The sequence below is a fragment of the Girardinichthys multiradiatus genome, chromosome 21 (genome assembly GCF_021462225.1).
Source record: "Girardinichthys multiradiatus isolate DD_20200921_A chromosome 21, DD_fGirMul_XY1, whole genome shotgun sequence".
NCBI lineage: Eukaryota > Metazoa > Chordata > Actinopteri > Cyprinodontiformes > Goodeidae > Girardinichthys > Girardinichthys multiradiatus.
The window spans coordinates 30779819-30797898 of NC_061813.1; the positions used below are offsets into that span (position 1 = coordinate 30779819).

At 38.4% G+C, this 18080-nt stretch overlaps 1 protein-coding gene across 3 annotated transcripts; it reads right to left on the reverse strand.

Moving 5' to 3' along the window:
- Nucleotides 1-8309: 8309 nt before the first annotated feature.
- Nucleotides 8310-14235, reverse strand: cdv3 (carnitine deficiency-associated gene expressed in ventricle 3). Of its 3 annotated transcripts, none has more exons than XM_047350134.1 (5): nucleotides 13790-14235; nucleotides 11621-11715; nucleotides 10577-10713; nucleotides 10242-10404; nucleotides 8310-10161 (listed from the first exon to the last, which is right to left on the reverse strand). In XM_047350134.1, exons 1-5 carry the CDS (start codon nucleotides 13973-13975, stop codon nucleotides 10035-10037), a joined length of 708 nt encoding a protein of 235 aa, XP_047206090.1. In that variant the 5' UTR covers nucleotides 13976-14235; the 3' UTR covers nucleotides 8310-10034. The 3 variants fall into 3 exon arrangements, with proteins under 3 accessions (XP_047206090.1, XP_047206092.1, XP_047206091.1); XM_047350136.1 differs by having other exon boundaries at nucleotides 11621-11694; nucleotides 13790-14234; XM_047350135.1 differs by having other exon boundaries at nucleotides 11621-11697; nucleotides 13790-14234.
- Nucleotides 14236-18080: the final 3845 nt, after the last annotated feature.

Below are 18080 nucleotides of genomic sequence, written 5' to 3' on the forward strand. Positions count from 1 at the left end.
CAGTTTAAATGTGAAAATGTTCAGATTTAGTGAGGACTTTTTTGTTGTTGCAATTTCGGGTCTAGAAACGATGTTAAAACCCATCTAAAACCAAACACCAAAGAAAATTAGGTAAAAAGAAACTGCAGAATGAATAACTTAATTAAGAAAGATTATCTGCATTAGTTCTTTTTTAAACTCCTCATTTTCATTTTCAATACAATTTATTTTCCAATCATTAATTAAAAAAACTTTGACTCCTCCTGTGTTATACTGACAATTTTCTCAGCATTTTAAATTGAAAGAAACTTTCCTACATTTAAATCAAATTAAACATTCAGGTTATGTGGCATGATAAAAACATCCAAACTACATGTTACTACTTTCTGTAGAAAGTATTGAATTTTTAAGAAAACAACTTTAAAAGTGTTTTTCTGGTGTTTCAAACCAACTTGAAACCTTTAGGTTTTAGTTTAATATTGCTTTAACATATTATTCAAAAACAAACTACTGGTTCGGATTTTATGCAGAGTTCAAGGTGTAAAAGAGTTAAACCTGTGCAACTAATCTATGAAATTCCAAAATTAACGGGAAAGAGAAGCATGAAGTGGCTGGCACCTCAGTTCTCCAGAACCTCGGTTTTCCAGAACCAAAGATGGAGAAGGTAAAAATGTATATAAAGTCAGCTGTCGGACAAGGATCCAAAGAAGGTTCTGCCAAGATACTGTGTTAAGAACCAGCTACCAGAATGGCTTCCTTTTTTGTTCCTGCAGCCTGAGAGAGAAGACATTTCTCGGTTCTTGTGGAGCATGTTTAGGCCTCTGGAACTTGTGTTGCGTGACAAGTTTGTTTTAAGAAATTAATGCAAAACTGTCATTTTCTGTTTCAGATGCCAGATCAAAGGAAAGAGACAGATGTTAAGGTAGATTTCATTTTGAATATCAATCAGTTTATGAACAGCATTAAGTATTCACTGTTTTTTTTACATTTCCACGTCATGAGGGCTGGACTCCAAATGAAAACACATTTTTTTTTTAATGGTGGTAATTCTCCATGCTTTCCATACACCTTTTTTAAGATTTTCTTGGCATAATGGCTCCTTTTACTCAATTAGAGTAAATTTGAGGAATCACTTTGTCTTTGTAGTTTTTCAATTAAAGTATTATTTGTTGCAATTTCAGGTCCAGAAACGAAGTGCAGCTCCACCTGAAGCGAATCAACAACAAATGGTAGGTTGAAAAGTAGAGAGGGTGATTTGTATCTTTACCACACAAGGAATGAAGAAGGTGGAGTTGTTTTGAACAGCTGTGATTCAATTTTAGGTGTAATTAGTTTTTTTGGACTGTACCATCATGATCAGAGCAGCCCCAAAGTATAAGCAAATAAGCCACTGCTTAGGGCCACCAAACTATTAGGGGCCTCCAATAAATGCTTGAATTCTTTTTTTTTTTTAAAGATTTAATTTTGCGGCACAATTGGCCTTTATTTTTCAGTATTTTCAGTAAAAGTGCAAAGAATAATCATTGTATGATTAACATAGCGTAAACATTTGGCATCTGATGCTATGAGTTTAATTTGTTCTTTGGGTATGAGCTCAAATCCATTTCAGCAATTGACCAATTTCCTGTTATTGCTTTTAAGCTCAACCAATTAAAATCATCCCTCTCTCCCAGATTCCAACAAATCTGGGTTGAAATGCTGTTAGTTAGTGGTGGAGATGTTCTTAACAGGAAGAGGGGCCCCAAATCAAATCCTGCCTAAGGCCCCATATAACCTTTGGCCAGCCCTGGTCACCATTAATTAGTTTCAAATCAAATGTCCTTTAGTAAGGTTGTAGTACTTGTATTTATAAGTGCATTGGGCATGATTTGGATTATTTGCAGAGTAAAATACAAGACAGTTGATAGGGGGCCTATGGGAAGAGTAGTCGTCTTGCAGTTGTAAGGTTGTGGGCTTGATTACAGCTTTCCATTAAGCCATGTGCTAATGTGCCCATGGGCATCCCCGATTGCCTACCAATCTGTTTGTAGGTGTACAATTGTTTTTCTGTTTTTTGTTTGCTTGTTCTTTACAGAACACTAGGAGAATCAGACTCGTAATGTAGTGTCAGACTGTAGGTTCAGTCCATTTATTGCACCTTAACATACTGTACTTTACAGGCTCAGTTTCACATGTATTTTATGTCCGGGCTGTTACATATAAACAAATATAAATGTGAAGCTGTTAGCTATAATCTCCATGTATATCACTTTAAAAGAGCTGAGCTTTGTTTACTTTACAGCATCCAAATATGGGCATTAATCTAGGATGGAAAAACTGAAATATTGCTTTAAATTACAGTTTAGATAACAAGGAATCATAATGAAACACAGATGACCAGAATATATGATTGTTAGGACTGAGTTTGAGGTGGAGATTTTAGCTTAAATTGTTCCCTGTTGATAGAAGAACAATTAAATTACGTTTATGCAGGAGAGCTGTAAAAATAAAGGTCCACCTCTCATCCAACCTTGACCACAGGTTCTATCAGAAATACTCCCTATAGTAGAATGAATCTTATTGGGAAGGTTAAAAACTGCTAAGTGACTCTTAGTCATGTGGAATTATCATACCGTTTATCATTGTAGTGAACTTTATTTGAATTTATCATCACAACTATAAAAACTCTGGATGTTGAGATTTGCAAAGTTAAAAAAATGCTGCATTGACATTTAGAATATTTTTTAACCTAATTTTTATCCGTCTCTTAATAAATGTCACAGAATACCTTCCTACTATTGACTATAAAATTTGGTAGACATCATTGTTTTTCTAAATATGAAGATGCTATGTAAATAAAAATGTATGTACCATTATCTATGTAGAAATTGAGGCGTTTAAAGCTCTGTATTTAATATTATTCCAGAACCAAGGGAAACCTAATCCGGATGACTGGCACCGTCTGGAACGTTTTCCATTCCCAACAAAGTGAAATGTGGACCAGGTAATGTTTGACCAGCAGCACATTGGTCTGTCAGTATACAACACAATCACACTATAAAAGTAGGTGAGGTTAGGAGTGATGTTTTTTTTACCTGATTTTTAATCTCATGTCTGTAGAAAAATGCCACAGGAAGACATGCACCGAAGGGCCTATGGAGAAACGTCCAAGCTCTTATCTTCAAGACATGATTTTCCTACTGATGTTAAGTTCATCTTTAAATAAAACATTAAAGTCTATTGTGTGAGAAGTTTTTCGTTTGTTTATATGCATGGTGAGTTCATAAGAAAATGCTGGGAATAGTAATGTAACAATATGATTATAATGTGTAAATTTGTTGGGGTTATCTTGGTTTAGTTTAAATGTGTTACAAATTGTACCTGGTCTGCATAACAAAATAAATAACTCTTATAATTAAGGGTTCAAATGGCAATTCAATCATTAAATACTTTTTTTTTTTACATTTAATCAATAATTTAATTAATTGATAGAACACTAGAGTATTGAAAGATGAGTGACGGTGAAATCTGGGGTGAAATTAAATAAAAGCATTTGTTGGTTAAAGATTAGTCAGTAAATGGTGCTGCAGTTACATTTTCTAGTGAAACATCTTGGCATAGGCCAAACTCTTTAGCTTGAAGGTGCATATTTTTCAAAAAGTCTTTATGCTCTCCAGGAGGAAAAAATATTTCTGTAGCGGCTTTAATTTCATGGCACAAGGATCCTTTTAACTATTTGCTGGTTTGGTCCAGAATTTACTGCATATTCCCCTGGGACATGCATAGCCCTACAATAAGAATTATTACCTAAAGGCTCAATGAACTGGTACCAAAAACCTCACAAGCAACTAAGAGAATTTTGTTTTTCCAGACACTTTAATTGCTGAAATTAACCCTGTGCTTTGGGGTTGAAATCAGTTTACTCACCCAGGAGGCAGCGGATTCTTTCCAGGTCCAGAGACATGGACTTGAAGCATCACCTTATCTACTCCTACAGTCCTGTTTTTAGTCACTGCAAAAACCCACCTTTAGCAGATGCAGGACATGTTGTTAGATCACTAGCCCATTCAACATGTGAGTCATAAGGTATAAGATAAATACCTGAAGGTCTCAATCAGACGGCATTCAAGACTAAATCACTCATCCTCCATATCCTAGAATGCAACTGCAGGAAACTGTGGGTTTCTTCTGCTTTGGAGTCTTTGGTAGCTTGGCATATAATGACATTATTAACTTTGATCATCTCATCATTTTTATGCATATCTTCCTATTCCAAGCTGTTTAAACTTGGTTTTTGGATCTAAGCGTATCAGGTGTGTTTGTGTAATGAGGGAAGGCGTGGCTATATGAGATCAACATCTTGCGTCAAGGTGTGCAGCTTCTATTCCTGAGGCAAAATTAGCAAAACAAAAAGGGGATCTAACTGACCGAAAAGTCAAAGATTGTACAAAGTATGGTGGAGGTGGGGTACCAGTCTGGGCTGGTGTTTGTTAAAGTAGAACTAGCTGGACCTTTTGGGTTGAAGAAGGTCTCAAAATTAACTCTCAAACCTACTGCCACTTTTTAAAAGACACTCCTCAAGCAGTGGTTCAGGAAAATGTCTGCATCTTTTAACAAGACCATGATTTTTATGCAGGACAAAGCTCATCAACAGGTATCAGAGTGGATGAAATCATAATTACATAAACCCCTTCCTTACCTGACTTTACCCTATTGAGAACTTGTAGGAACTGGAGATTTCTGGTCAGGGATGTCTGAGAGGCTGTGGCTGCACTGCGGTAGTTCATTAAAAAAAATTAACTCTCAAAAATACAACTTGCCTAATAATTGAGTCCAGAATTTGCTCCAAGCTTTACTATAAAGCACCTAAAGGACATTAGGAACAAATACAAAAGCCCTAAACAGGCTGTTTTTCTAAATGTCAGCCTTGTATCTTTCTGTTTCTGTACATGTTAGTTTAAGTTTCAATGGACCAGGAAACAGAACAAGCAACCTGGCTGATAACCAGGGAAGTTATTATCTGACATCAAGAAAACAGGATAGAAAACAAGACACTCAAAACTAGATTACATAGAACTAAGAGCAAAATCTCTGACAAAACATGATATAAAACATAAACAACTATAACATAAACCTATCAGATCATTACTGGATAAGTAAATTTAATTAGACTTTAAGTGAACCAAGTAGAACTTGTTAAATGTATTTGACTATTGAACTTTATACTGTATATATTCTGAATTTAATGTTGCATTCGGTTGATTTATTTGCATCTCTCACATCTTCCTGAGGCTGTGTATAAATGATATAAGATACATTTCCAGCATGTCAGGTGGCATCATTAAATTACATGAAAAAACCCTTAAAGCAACTTAAAGGATCAGAATATAGGAAGAAAATAAATAAAGATATTCCTGTTTCTAACTCCCCACAATCATTCCGAGGCAGGTTATCAGTTTAGTAGCTGCTGTATTTTAAATCCAAAGTCTAAATCCTCGATATCCAACCAACAGAAGTATAATCAAAGGTGAGAGATGGTTATGAGGCAAACTGTTCTGTGCTGGATAGTTTTTCTCATAATTTTATAAACATGATAATAAGCTATATATTTTTTTTATATTGCTGCACTGCCAATACAAACATTTTTACAGAGTAAAACACATGATTTTTTTTAATTTGTTTTTTTACAGACAATTGATTTAACACTGTTCACTGTTGCACATATTATGTAAATAACCATACTTCATGTTTATTATATGATTTCATATATAATCTGTTGATTTATCATAAAAAGTAAAGCAAGTTTGTTGATTCCACGTTGCTTACAAAATCAAAAACTTGTAGCATAGTTTTAATTAAATGAAGTTCAGTACTTTAACTTTCAGATGGTGAAGTACTGAACATTTAACCGGCTTTATATACAGAAACTATGTCCTCTTTTATGTTTAGATAAAAACATAAAGCTGCTTTTCATTCCTGCACTGAAGAATCGACTGACGTCTTTTTCCTCGGTGAACAACAGCACCACCTTGTGGCTTACAGGTATATGAGCGAGTACGTTCACAGGTCTTGTAAAAACAGACAACTTTAAGCAAAAATCACTAAATGAAAACCACAAAATGATAAACTGATCCAGTCTTCATGAATCTTACATCAGCAGGTAGTTATAAACATGTTCACTGCGTTACCCTCTCTGCAACTTTACAGTAAATAATATAATGAAGTCTTCTGCCAATGTTCAAGTACTGCATAAGAGCATCACTGAGCTCCTGATAAGTAGGAACTTACTTTTTGGGAGAATAAACACAAAGCTCAGAAAACTACATCACGTTCATCATTCAATTGCTGCCGACAGATTCTAACCCAAAGCAGCAACAAACGGTCCAAAGAGAAGTCCAAGGACTTAATTCTGATTTTTTTTAAAGAATCACCATACCACTGATTTGGAAATGTCTGCTTTTGAGAATGGTTAAAATCTCCACATTTTTTTCCCACAGGTGCTCAGTGGGAAACCTAAATCTCTGTCAATAATTAAGTTTACTTATTCATAAAATGATTTGTATCCTCATAAAAGGATGCAGATATGGTTGCCGGGTTGTTGGAATTTTACAACTTTACAATGTAGGCGACACAAAGGACTTCAAGACAGTTCTAAATAAGTTTTTTCCTTATTTAGAAGAATTTAAAAAATATATTATTTTAGTTAAGTAATAAAAATTGTTTCAAATTATTATATTCAGTTAAAAAAAAGTAACACGTTCATGAGTGGAGCTCATTTTTGACAACTTTGAACTGAACGATGCAGTTTGTTACGTGACGAACTTGGGAGTGAATGCAGCGCACCCTAATGTCAGAGCCAGCTAATGTCATAATAGAACTAAGCAGCTGCTTAAGGCAGCATCCCATCATAATCAGACCCCTATGAGCCTATTTAACTGGAACCGGACCCCCGGATGAAACTCTGCTAAGGGCCTCATTGGGTTTTGGGCCGCCTCTGCCTGACGTCATTTAACGGCGCTCTATTCGGGGATGAGCAAAAGATTTATACAGATTCTTTTCAGACGCAAACTTTGGATATTTCACACAGGCAGAGCTGTAGCATTTTCCTTCAGGGCGCGCACTGAGTGACTGCTGAATGTGCATATGTACGGGCAGCATAGATGTTCAGCTGTTTGAGCAAAAGTGGGCAATTTTTGTCATCTTTTATTGGTAATGTAGGCCTGTGCATCTCCCTTTACTTTAAATTTAACAATGATACATTCAGCTTCGCTTTATATGCGAGAATATTAACTTAAGGCTCCAGCTCCAACCCTCAAAACTGACAGATTCAGTTTTTTCTGCACCAAGATTTTTATCAGCAGGCCATAGATCCAGCAGACAGAGAAGCTGAAGCTGTCTTCTGCTATTCTTGCCGAGGTTATTAACTCATGGTTGTATATTTTGTCAATGTGCCTAAACAGAGTCAGGATTTCATTAAAGGAGCAACTTTATGCTGTTTAACCTCATGGTGACTAAAATTATAGATGGGTCAGCTGGATTTATTTTCATCTGTAGCATTTTACTTGACGAGGTGAAATGACTGATCGCTTTCGCTCCTTTTATTCAAGACTTCAACTTCCAGTATTCAGCAGTTATTCAGTATTACTGTGTTTTTGACTGTACAATAAAGGGCAAAACAAATCTCTTGCCAAATCCAGTCTGTGCCGTCGTTAAGAGGGTTAAAAGGGACTGCAGTTTCACACCCATCTTGTTTTATGACAATGAAAGCATTAAAATATGTGAATGAGACCTGTGTAACTCACAGTTCATGTGAGCAAACAGGAGAGAATAAGACGGATTCCAGGGAATGGCATAATCGATATGCAAATTCCTGAATCACATCATGACCATTATTCTTATAATTTTTGGACATTTTTGTATAACTTTAATACAAAAGCTGATAAATAAAAAGGAACTAGTTCATGTTGGAGCTCTCAGTTCATTATGTGTAAGTGGTGAACTATGAACTGATTCATTTTAAACTGACTGAACTGTTCTTGTTAAGGATCAACTGACAACACTGATTGTATATACTGATCAAGCAAAACAATATGACCACTGCCTGGCAACATACATATCAATGATTATTTCCCCCTCAATGCAAGTGAACATTTTGTTTCCCAAGCCAGGGTGTGTATTCAGGTCATAATGTTATGCCTGATGAGAGTTTTCTTGTAATGTGATCAGGGTTTTCCAACTACAGGAATTAACTTGAAAAATGTAGTATTCCTCTCTAGATGCAGTAATGATTACAAACCAAGCACACAGGCACATCAAATGACTGAAAAACGTATTTAAACAAATTATAAAAGTCAGCTTTTAGAGAAAACTTTATTTTTTTTAAATTGTTAATATGCTTGGTATAAGATCATGTGATTTTATTTTCTTCTTCTTTCTCATAAGAGCTGGAACTTTTATTCATTAACCATCTGCGCAAACACAGGAAGGAAACACAGGAACACCTATTCTGATAATATGAGACCACAGAGGAGTCAAGTATGTTTTTTGTGAGGAACAGAAGGGTTCATACAAGCCTCGGGGTTCACAGATGAACAATAAACGTTTCTGTAAACAGACTAAAGAACAAAATTAATATTAAAATCAGCTTCATCCTATCATGGATATGATCTAGCTCCATTCAAAGTGATTCACTTTCACTGGAAAGGACAAAGTACACAAATTCCAAATACTAATAATCTTCCGGAGAATGATTGTGGATTTAGTTTGCACCCCCTTGGATTTTAACCGCTGCTTTGTGAAAGAATACTACTCAGTTTGAGGGCAAGATCCAAACAGGATGTTAGTTTATTCGCAAACTACATGATTTTAAAAAGGACTGAGCCGTGGATGACGTCTTATGAAAAGCCTTAGCGAAGTCAATTTGGAAAAATAAGCACAACAACAACAACAACAACAACAACGCCTGTAAAGTTATACTGTGACCAAAGTAAAGCATGTTATCAAAGCTGGACGATGCAGGATTAGAAACAAGCTTTAATTCTTCTTTCTCAGATGTTGCAAGAAAAACAATTAAGGAGCAGTAAGTTCAAACACTGGATATGAAAGAGTTAGTAGTTGTTATCATCATCAGGCAGACTTCAACAGCACTACATTCCTGCTTTGATTTTCCCCTTTTAGTTTGATAAAAGTGGTTCGATCCAGAGGCAGAAACCGGCCCATCAGACGACCCATCAGATGACAGTTTCTTTCTACCATCAATAAGGCCACTTTATATAGAAACTCTAAATGAGAAATGCAACTTATCGCTTCGCGTTTATAGATCTTTGCAGTGTCATTGTCAATGAATGAATTGAAAAACAAAGCTTCAAGTTTCTAAATCAAAGAGCCTTTAGGCCAGCTTGTATGTGGAAGAAGCAGGCGGAGGTTGGTGTTAGCCCCCACCTCTGTTTACCATCGCAGCAAAACAGAAAAGCTCAGTCCACGTAGTCACCACCAGCTGTGTCGCTGAGGTAGCATCCCTCCCGCCTCCCAAAGCGGCCAAACGCAACACAGAAACACACCTCAATATAACCACGTGCGATTGGGTCGTAAAGATCTTGCAAAAAAATAGATACTTTCACAGAAGTTTGTAAGATCATTGTGCCTAAAGTCATCTTTGATCCTCTGTGGCTTTGTCAAAGCAAGTTGAAGTCCAGAGAGAAGTTCTGCCACACAACTGCTGCTTTGATAACAATCCACAAAGGGCAACTACATCACTGTTGTTGCTGCAGCGTCGTACGTTTGGATTTAATTCTGCTCGTTCACTTCAGTTATTCCCCTTTTTCATCAGCCCCTTCTGATGCAATCCTTTAGTTTTGCCAACCAAACCGTGTTGAGTGAATTATCGGAAGGGAGTGTACCTGCAGGGGTGTTGTGTATGACAGTGGGAGTGAGTGCTGTAAGGGTGGTGGCAAAAAAGAGCTGTTTTAGGACTGCAGCCAGCACAGCTGGAGTTCGGCGTCCTTCGAGGGGGACCGTGCTGGGAGGGGGGGGGAGGGGAGGGGGGGGGGGGGGCAGGGGACGGAGGGGAAGCAGCTCTACTTGTCCCCCAGGATGGCATACTGGTTGTCGAGCTGCAAGTGCTGCACGGAAGTGCTGCCGGTTTCTTCTCTGCCGCGGTTCTTGTGTTTCACAACCTCAAAGGTCTTCTCCATTTCTCTGTCTCTGAAACACAGACATGGAGTAAATCAGTGAAAATGAAACGAACATGTCAATCTGAGCCTCCTGTCTTTATTTCAGCGTACTTGCGAGTCTCAACGTGTTTGGCAGTGGACAGTAGGGAGGGGAACTGTGTGTCGCTGAAGATCTCAGGAGGACCCTGGTTCTGGACTCGTTTGCTGGGGGTAAGTCGAGCTCCTGGGGGGCGATAGACTCCTGCAGGCTTCGCTTCAGGCACCTCCTCTTCCTCTGTAACAGTAGAAGAACATATGAAAAAGAACATTTTTTTTTTTTATATGATTTATCCAGAAAGTCATAAACTCTTAGATAAGCTAAATCTAGTTCATATTTACCCCAAACACAGTCAATGACGTTTTATTGCTTTACTCAGCTGTTTAAACACAGACACCAGTTTACTCACCCACGGGTGAAGCAGCAGTAGGTGGAGCAGCACCAGACTTGTTCCAGGGACCAGATACTTTGTCTCCGCTGACCAGAATGATCTCTCCATCCTCTCCTACCTCCTCCTTCTCATACTCCTCTTCGTCTTTTTCATCGCTGCGAACAACCACGAGTTCAGTAGATGTTTAACGCAGATTATTAAACACTGGGCTACATAAAGTCTCTACTCCTGAGTATGGGGTAACAAAGCTATAAAATAGATGCCTCTTATTCAGACCACCGTCACCAGGTCTCCAACTTGGAGGCTGCGTTCCTGTTGTCCTGTGCGTGGGGGGCATGTATGTTCTCAACACTCAGATATTCAGATCTTTTAGGAGGCTACAGTTGTCTGCTGCACTCCAGATTAACACGGATCCGATATAAGCCTTGGTGTAGAGACATAAGATCTGAAGAGCCGTCACAACGGTGAAGCAAACAGGCTAAGGGTCTATTAAAAATAAGCTTTTATTGCGTATGAGAAGAATACACCTGTTACACGTGATATTTAAAACCCACCATGTCTCACTATGTTCCCACTACGAGGAGGTTTAGTGTCCCCTTGAACAGCTGACAATAAATCAACTAATTTTCTATTTTATCCTCATATTCTACTAAAGAAAAATGAATTTAAGAGTCCAATAAATATCTTCTAGCAGAACGTTATCCAAGGTCATTTCAGAGGTGTTGCCTGGCCTCAAATGAGATCAGAATCAACATGAAGCATCGATATAAGGCAAAGTCTTTAGAAATATACCACTGAGCATTTCTATGTCTTTATATTCAGAATTCCTTAAATACGTATCTACAAAGATAAAACTAAATGTACAGTACAGGGTTTAAGACAAACGTTTGTCCACGGGTACAAAATGGAGGTGGGAAGGGATGAGAAGACAAGCAAGTAAAGAAAGAAAAAATCAGGATATGAATCAGCAGAGGGGCAAATTGACCAAGGAATCAAGGTTAGAGACAGCATTAGTAAAAGCCCAAACTAACAGCAGCTGTAAACCACTCATTTTGTTCTCACCTAATCTGTAAGGCCTGGAGTCGAAGCCCACTGTAGTCCACTTCCTTCTGCTCAAACTCTTTCCATTCCTCGTCCTCCTGGGCAGTAAAACACCACTAAATATAAAATTACAGTAAAATCTCAGTAATAACTTGTTCAAAATCAGTTTTCAGATTCAGTGCACATAAAACAATGACCAGGCCTACATATGCACCAATCAATCAGGAAGAGATAAGAATTGGTCAGTTTTCCTCCAATCGATGATCAACAGATCAGATCTCTTCCCATTCATTAAATGTGTCAAAACTACAAACTCCCACTCCTTAAACACAGAAACAAAATGCATACACTTTGAGTAAAACAAACATCCCATAAATGGCAATAATCTTGTAATTTGTTATCAGTCGGATCCAAATCTATTTCCTCAATCAAGCAACATGCAGCACATTTTTCTCTGGTGTCCTTAATAGTTACATTTTGTTTAAAGGATCTGTTAAAATCTGAAATCTTTAAGCTCTTTAACATACAGATGCATCTCATAAAATGTTGCTGAATACTTCATTTCTTTCAGTAATTCATTGGATGGGTTGTACTGGAATTCTAATTTCCTCTCGGGGATCAATAAAGTATCTTTAAATTGAATTAACTCTTACATAGATTATTTTTGACTGTGATATTCTCTAAGCATTTCTGGTAATTCTCATGAAAGAAACCCAGAATTATGTTCCCCAGAACATTACACAACACCTCTCAATAAAACGATTTCTAACAAAGACAAGTTGGTCTCCTGAAAAGTATGTCCACATACTCTACAGTATGCGCACTCAATACTTGGTTAAAGCTCAGTTTGTATGACTTACTGGATCAATGCTGATTGGCATGGTACCTCCATGCCAATCAGCATTGATCAAAAGCACTGATCAGCCTGTGGCACAGCTGAGGCCTTCAGCATGTCTGCATTGTTAGGTCTGGTGTCTCAACGGTCAAAAAACTCAAGAGATTCTCTGTTGGGTTTAGGTCGGGTCAGTTTGCTGGCCAATAAAGCACAGTGATGCCACTGTAATTAAATCAGGTACAATAAAAATCAGCATCTCCATCATGCTTGTCAGCAGAGGGAAGCATGAAGTGCTCTAACGTTTTCCGATAGACTGCTGTGCTGACTTTGGACTTGATCAAACACAGTGGACCAACACAAGCAGATGACCTGGATCCCCAAAATTATCACTGACTGTGGAAACATCACACTGGACTTTGGACTATGTACCTCTCCACTCTCCCACCAAGCTCTAGGTCATTGATTTCAAGATGAAATACAAAATCGACTTTCATATGAAAAGGGGAAGGACAAGTCCTTTTGCTCTTTAGCCCAGGAGAGTCATTTTAATGTTGTTTCTAGTTCAGGTGTGGCTTCATAACAACTGCAACAGTTGCAGGCCATGTCCTACCTTTGTCTGAGTGTGTTGACAGTCAGTGCCCTGTGAATCTTCCCCCAAACTCTTGAATAAGCTTTGCTTTACAATCCTCTCAAGGCTGCCGTTATTGTGGTACGTGCTACATTTTCCTTCCACTCAACTTTCCATCAATATTCTTGAATACAGCAGTTTAAGAACAGCCAGCTTCTTGAGCAATGACGTTTTGGAGACAAGATGTGTAGGACACAACATAACCTGTTAAAATCTCTTATTATTTGGTCTTTTGTAATATCCTAATTTTCTGATTAACTAAATTTGGAGTTTTCATTTGCTGTAAACCAGGTGGAATTAATCTATACTATAAATATATTAGTTGTACTTCTAGAATTGAATTTAAAAAATAACTTTCCAGTGATATTCTAATTTTTTATGATGCATCTGTGTTTAAATAGCTCAATTATTGAATCAACACGTCCAAGAGGTACGGATTTTTGTAGGAAAAGGGCCTGAATACGAACACAAGATGGGTGTCATGCCTGTTTTGGTACCCTGTCATAATGTGCGATATTAGCAAGCATATGTTGGCTATTAACAAAGATTTATTTTAATCATATACAGAAAATGTACATTTGTGACATTCAATTATAATAGAGCACACACTAAAACCTCGCATATCAACGCTTCCGGACGCACTGATTCCGTTCTGGAGACCAAATCTAACACGACACCGGTGTGAGACAAAAAGTTCCCCCCGAACAGTAGCAGCAGCGTCGGTTACCTTGTCCACTTGAGCGTCCTGGCTTTCGTTTTTCGCAGATTTCTCCTTCTCTTTCTTCGTCTTTTTCACCGCGGCCGACGTGGGCCCGGCGGGGACCTCTTTCCCCTTACCTTTCTCTTTCTTCTTCTTTTTATCCCGCTTGGCAAAGAAATCATCCAGACTCTTCTCCGCCTGTACATCCGCCATTTTCGCACAGAGCGACGTGAACGTTAGTTAGCTAACCCGAGCAATGACAAATGAGAAAAGCCGCTCCCGCAGAGTGAGGACAGCTGTCGAGACGACTGGAGGAGATCGAGTTGGTTCCGATTTTTACTGTTTAACTTTTGTAGGAAGCTGATAGGCTAATGTATAACAAGATTTCCCGTCCCAATCGCCGACTATCCTGGCAACCATGCCATGCACGGGATATCTGACAAACCTGTACCGTCTCCCGGAAACACTTCCACTATGACCCGGATGTATGTAATGTACGTTACAGACAAGATTATAAATAAATAAACAAATAAATAAACTTGCATTGCCTCATATAAAAAAATAAACCGACAGAAATTCATAAAAATAAATGATACGTATTTGCTGCATATTTAAAAATAAACCCGTAAATAATTAATGTCAGAAAGAAAGAATCTATCTATCTATCTATCTATCTATCTATCTATCTATCTATCTATCTATCTATCTATCTATCTATCTATCTATCTATCTATCTATCAACTATTTCTCTTTCCCTTTCTTCTGTGCATTAATAATTGCCTTCTAAGTAGTCCTTTGCTGGAATTTTGGCCCATTCCTTCTTGCAGAACCTGAGCAAATGAGTCAGGTTTGTACAAGTAGGTAGGCTGTCTTGCTCACACACACCTTTTCAGCTCTGCTTTAAACTCTCTATGGGACTGAGATCAGGTCTTTGCAATGGGCTTTGTTGTCCTTAAGCCGCTTTGTAACTAATTTAGCTGTGTGCGTTGGGTCATTGTTCATTTGAAAGACTGATTTATGCTAAAGCTTTAACCTTCTGGCTGATGTCTGGAGACGTTGCTTCACCGTTTTCATTTAAGGTTGTTTGCTCATGATGCCATATACAGTATATCGTAAAGAGCACCAGTCCCTCCTGCAGCAAAGTATCCACACAACATGCTGCTGCCACCCCTCTACCTTACAATCTGGTTGGTGTTCTTAGGGTTGCAACCTTCCCCTTTTCCTTAAAATGTAACAATGGGCATTTTGGCCAAAGACTTTAATTTTAGTTCCATCAGACTACATGACGTGTCTCCAAAAATTTGATTCTTTGTCCCTGGGTGCTTTTGCAAACTGTAATATCGCTATATGTGTTGCTTTTGCATGTGGTATTTCTTTGGACATGGGACAGTGATAGTGATGCAGCACAGGATTGTGGGGTGTTTGACCCCACAGTCAGAAGCAGAAAAGCAATGTCAGTGGTGTTGTCATTCTTTCATGGTGTTGAAAAGATTATTATTATATGTATTTGTTATCAGCCATAACAACAATGTTTTTATCCAATATAGATATCGGTCCAAATTTGCATCCCTATAATAAAATAATCTCTCTTATTTTCTGGGGTTAAGCAAATAGAATTACATTTGGTAATCTTAACTGAGCTAAAACAGGAAAGGTTTAGATTGATGCCAGACCGTAAGAGAAAAAGGATATGTCTTTCTATACAGCCTATTCAATTATTTTGTTTTTAACGCTATCCATTTCTAATATCTCTAAAATATGTTTGTACAAATGAAGCTAAATGTTTATTGATCAATGTTTTAGGATTAAATGTAGGTCTACAAGGAAAAGTTAATTTCTGATTTAAGGCAGTAGGTAGACCCACAAATCTGAATGTAACGTTAATTAAAGCTATGTCTCTCCTCAGCAATGACACTGAAGCTTTACCTGACGTGATTACAGGAGACATGGGTTGGTCACACAGACACAGCAGTGGTCCACAAAGACAAAATGCCAGCTCACTCGAGCAATGAATGTGCTGAAGTAGGCATGACTATTGACATTGCACTGCTATATATACAGGTCCTTCTCAAAAAATTAGCATATTGTGATAAAGTTCATTATTTTCCATAATGTCATGATGAAAATTTAACATTCATATATTTTAGATTCATTGCACACTAACTGAAATATTTCAGGTCTTTTATTGTCTTAATACAGATGATTTTGGCATACAGCTCATGAAAACCCAAAATTCCTATCTCACAAAATTAGCATATTTCATCCGACAAATAAAAGAAAAGTGTTTTTAATACAAAAAACGTCAACCTTCAAATAATCATGTACAGTTATACACTCAATACTTGGTCAGGAATCCTTTTGCAGAAATGACTGCTTCAATGCGGCGTGGCATGGAGGCAATCAGCCTGTGGCACTGCTGAGGTCTTATGGAGGCCCAGGATGCTTCGATAGCGGCCTTTAGCTCATCCAGAGTGTTGGGTCTTGAGTCTCTCAATGTTCTCTTCACAATATCCCACAGATTCTCTATGGGGTTCAGGTCAGGAGAGTTGGCAGGCCAATTGAGCACAGTGATACCATGGTCAGTAAACCATTTACCAGTGGTTTTGGCACTGTGAGCAGGTGCCAGGTCGTGCTGAAAAATGAAATCTTCATCTCCATAAAGCTTTTCAGCAGATGGAAGCATGAAGTGCTCCAAAATCTCCTGATAGCTAGCTGCATTGACCCTGCCCTTGATAAAACACAGTGGACCAACACCAGCAGCTGACACGGCACCCCAGACCATCACTGACTGTGGGTACTTGACACTGGACTTCTGGCATTTTGGCATTTCCTTCTCCCCAGTCTTCCTCCAGACTTTGCTTTCATCCGAAAAAAGTACTTTGGACCACTGAGCAACAGTCCAGTGCTGCTTCTCTGTAGCCCAGGTCTGGGGAATGCGGCACCTGTAGCCCATTTCCTGCACACGCCTGTGCACGGTAGCTCTGGATGTTTCTACTCCAGACTCAGTCCACTGCTTCCGCAGGTCCCCCAAGGTCTGGAATCGGCCCTTCTCCACAATCTTCCTCAGGGTCCGGTCACCTCTTCTCGTTGTGCAGCGTTTTCTGCCACACTTTTTCCTTCCCACAGACTTCCCACTGAGGTGCCTTGATGCAGCACTCTGAGAACAGCCTATTCGTTCAGAAATGTCTTTCTGTGTCTTACCCTCTTGCTTGAGGGTGTCAATAGTGGCCTTCTGGACAGCAGTCAGGTCGGCAGTCTTACCCATGATTGGGGTTTTGAGTGATGAACCAGGCTGGGAGTTTTAAAGGCCTCAGGAATCTTCTGCAGGTGTTTAGAGTTAACTCATTGATTCAGATGATTAGGTTCATAGCTCGTTTAGAGACCCTTTTAATGATATGCTAATTTTGTGAGATAGGAATTTTGGGTTTTCATGAGCTGTATGCCAAAATCATCTGTATTAAGACAATAAAAGACCTGAAATATTTCAGTTAGTGTGCAATGAATCTAAAATATATGAATGTTAAATTTTCATCATGACATTATGGAAAATAATGAACTTTATCACAATATGCTAATTTTTTGAGAAGGACCTGTAATCCATGTCCCAAAAAGTCACCACCTGGATTTAGCCACTGACTACCTGAATATACTGGATAGCCAGGTTATTCCATCAGTGAATGGCTATATTCCCAGATGACAATGGTGGGATTCATCAGGCCACAATTGTGCAAAAGCAATTCAAGAAGAATGAGACTTTATTTTCACTCATGGGTTGGCCAACACCTAGTCCAGACCTTAACCGTGTAGAGATCCTTTGGGATGTGCTGGAGAAGAATTTGAGCAGTGGTCCAACTCTCCCTTGATGTGTACAAGTTCTTGGCAAAAGATTAATGCAACTCTGGACGAAAATAAATGTGACGTCAAAGTGACGCCACAGTGAATGCATGCCATAATTAAATCTAGTGTGTGTGATGATTTTGGACTGGCAGTGCTGTGAATTTACAAATATGATGTCTAACATTATTGGACAGTCTTAAGGCTTTCCCTAAAACAAATCACCTGCCTTCCAAAAACATTTTGTAATGTTACAACCACAACATTCTATCATTTTTGGGACATTAATTTATGAAACAACACAACGATGAGCATTTCTGTGAAGTGGAAGGAAGATGATGCTTAGTTCAGAAGTGGGGTGTGCATTTATTATTAGCCACCCACAGTCAAATAAAACCACCTTTAACTGTAATTGCCCCTGCAATCCTTTTTGGCTCATGTCAACAATGTCTCTGGAGAAGGACATTTGTGCTCATTCATATTC

Coding starts and splice junctions, on each gene's coding strand:
- cdv3 (XM_047350134.1), bottom strand. CDS start 13,975: ATGGCGGATGTACAGGCGGAGAAGAGTCTGGATGATTTCTTTGCCAAG. Junction 11,716..13,789: donor AGGACGCTCAAGTGGACAAG/GTAACCGACGCT, acceptor TTTTATATTTAG/TGGTGTTTTACTGCCCAGGA. Junction 10,714..11,620: donor CTCCAGGCCTTACAGATTAG/GTGAGAACAAAA, acceptor GGTTGTTCGCAG/CGATGAAAAAGACGAAGAGG.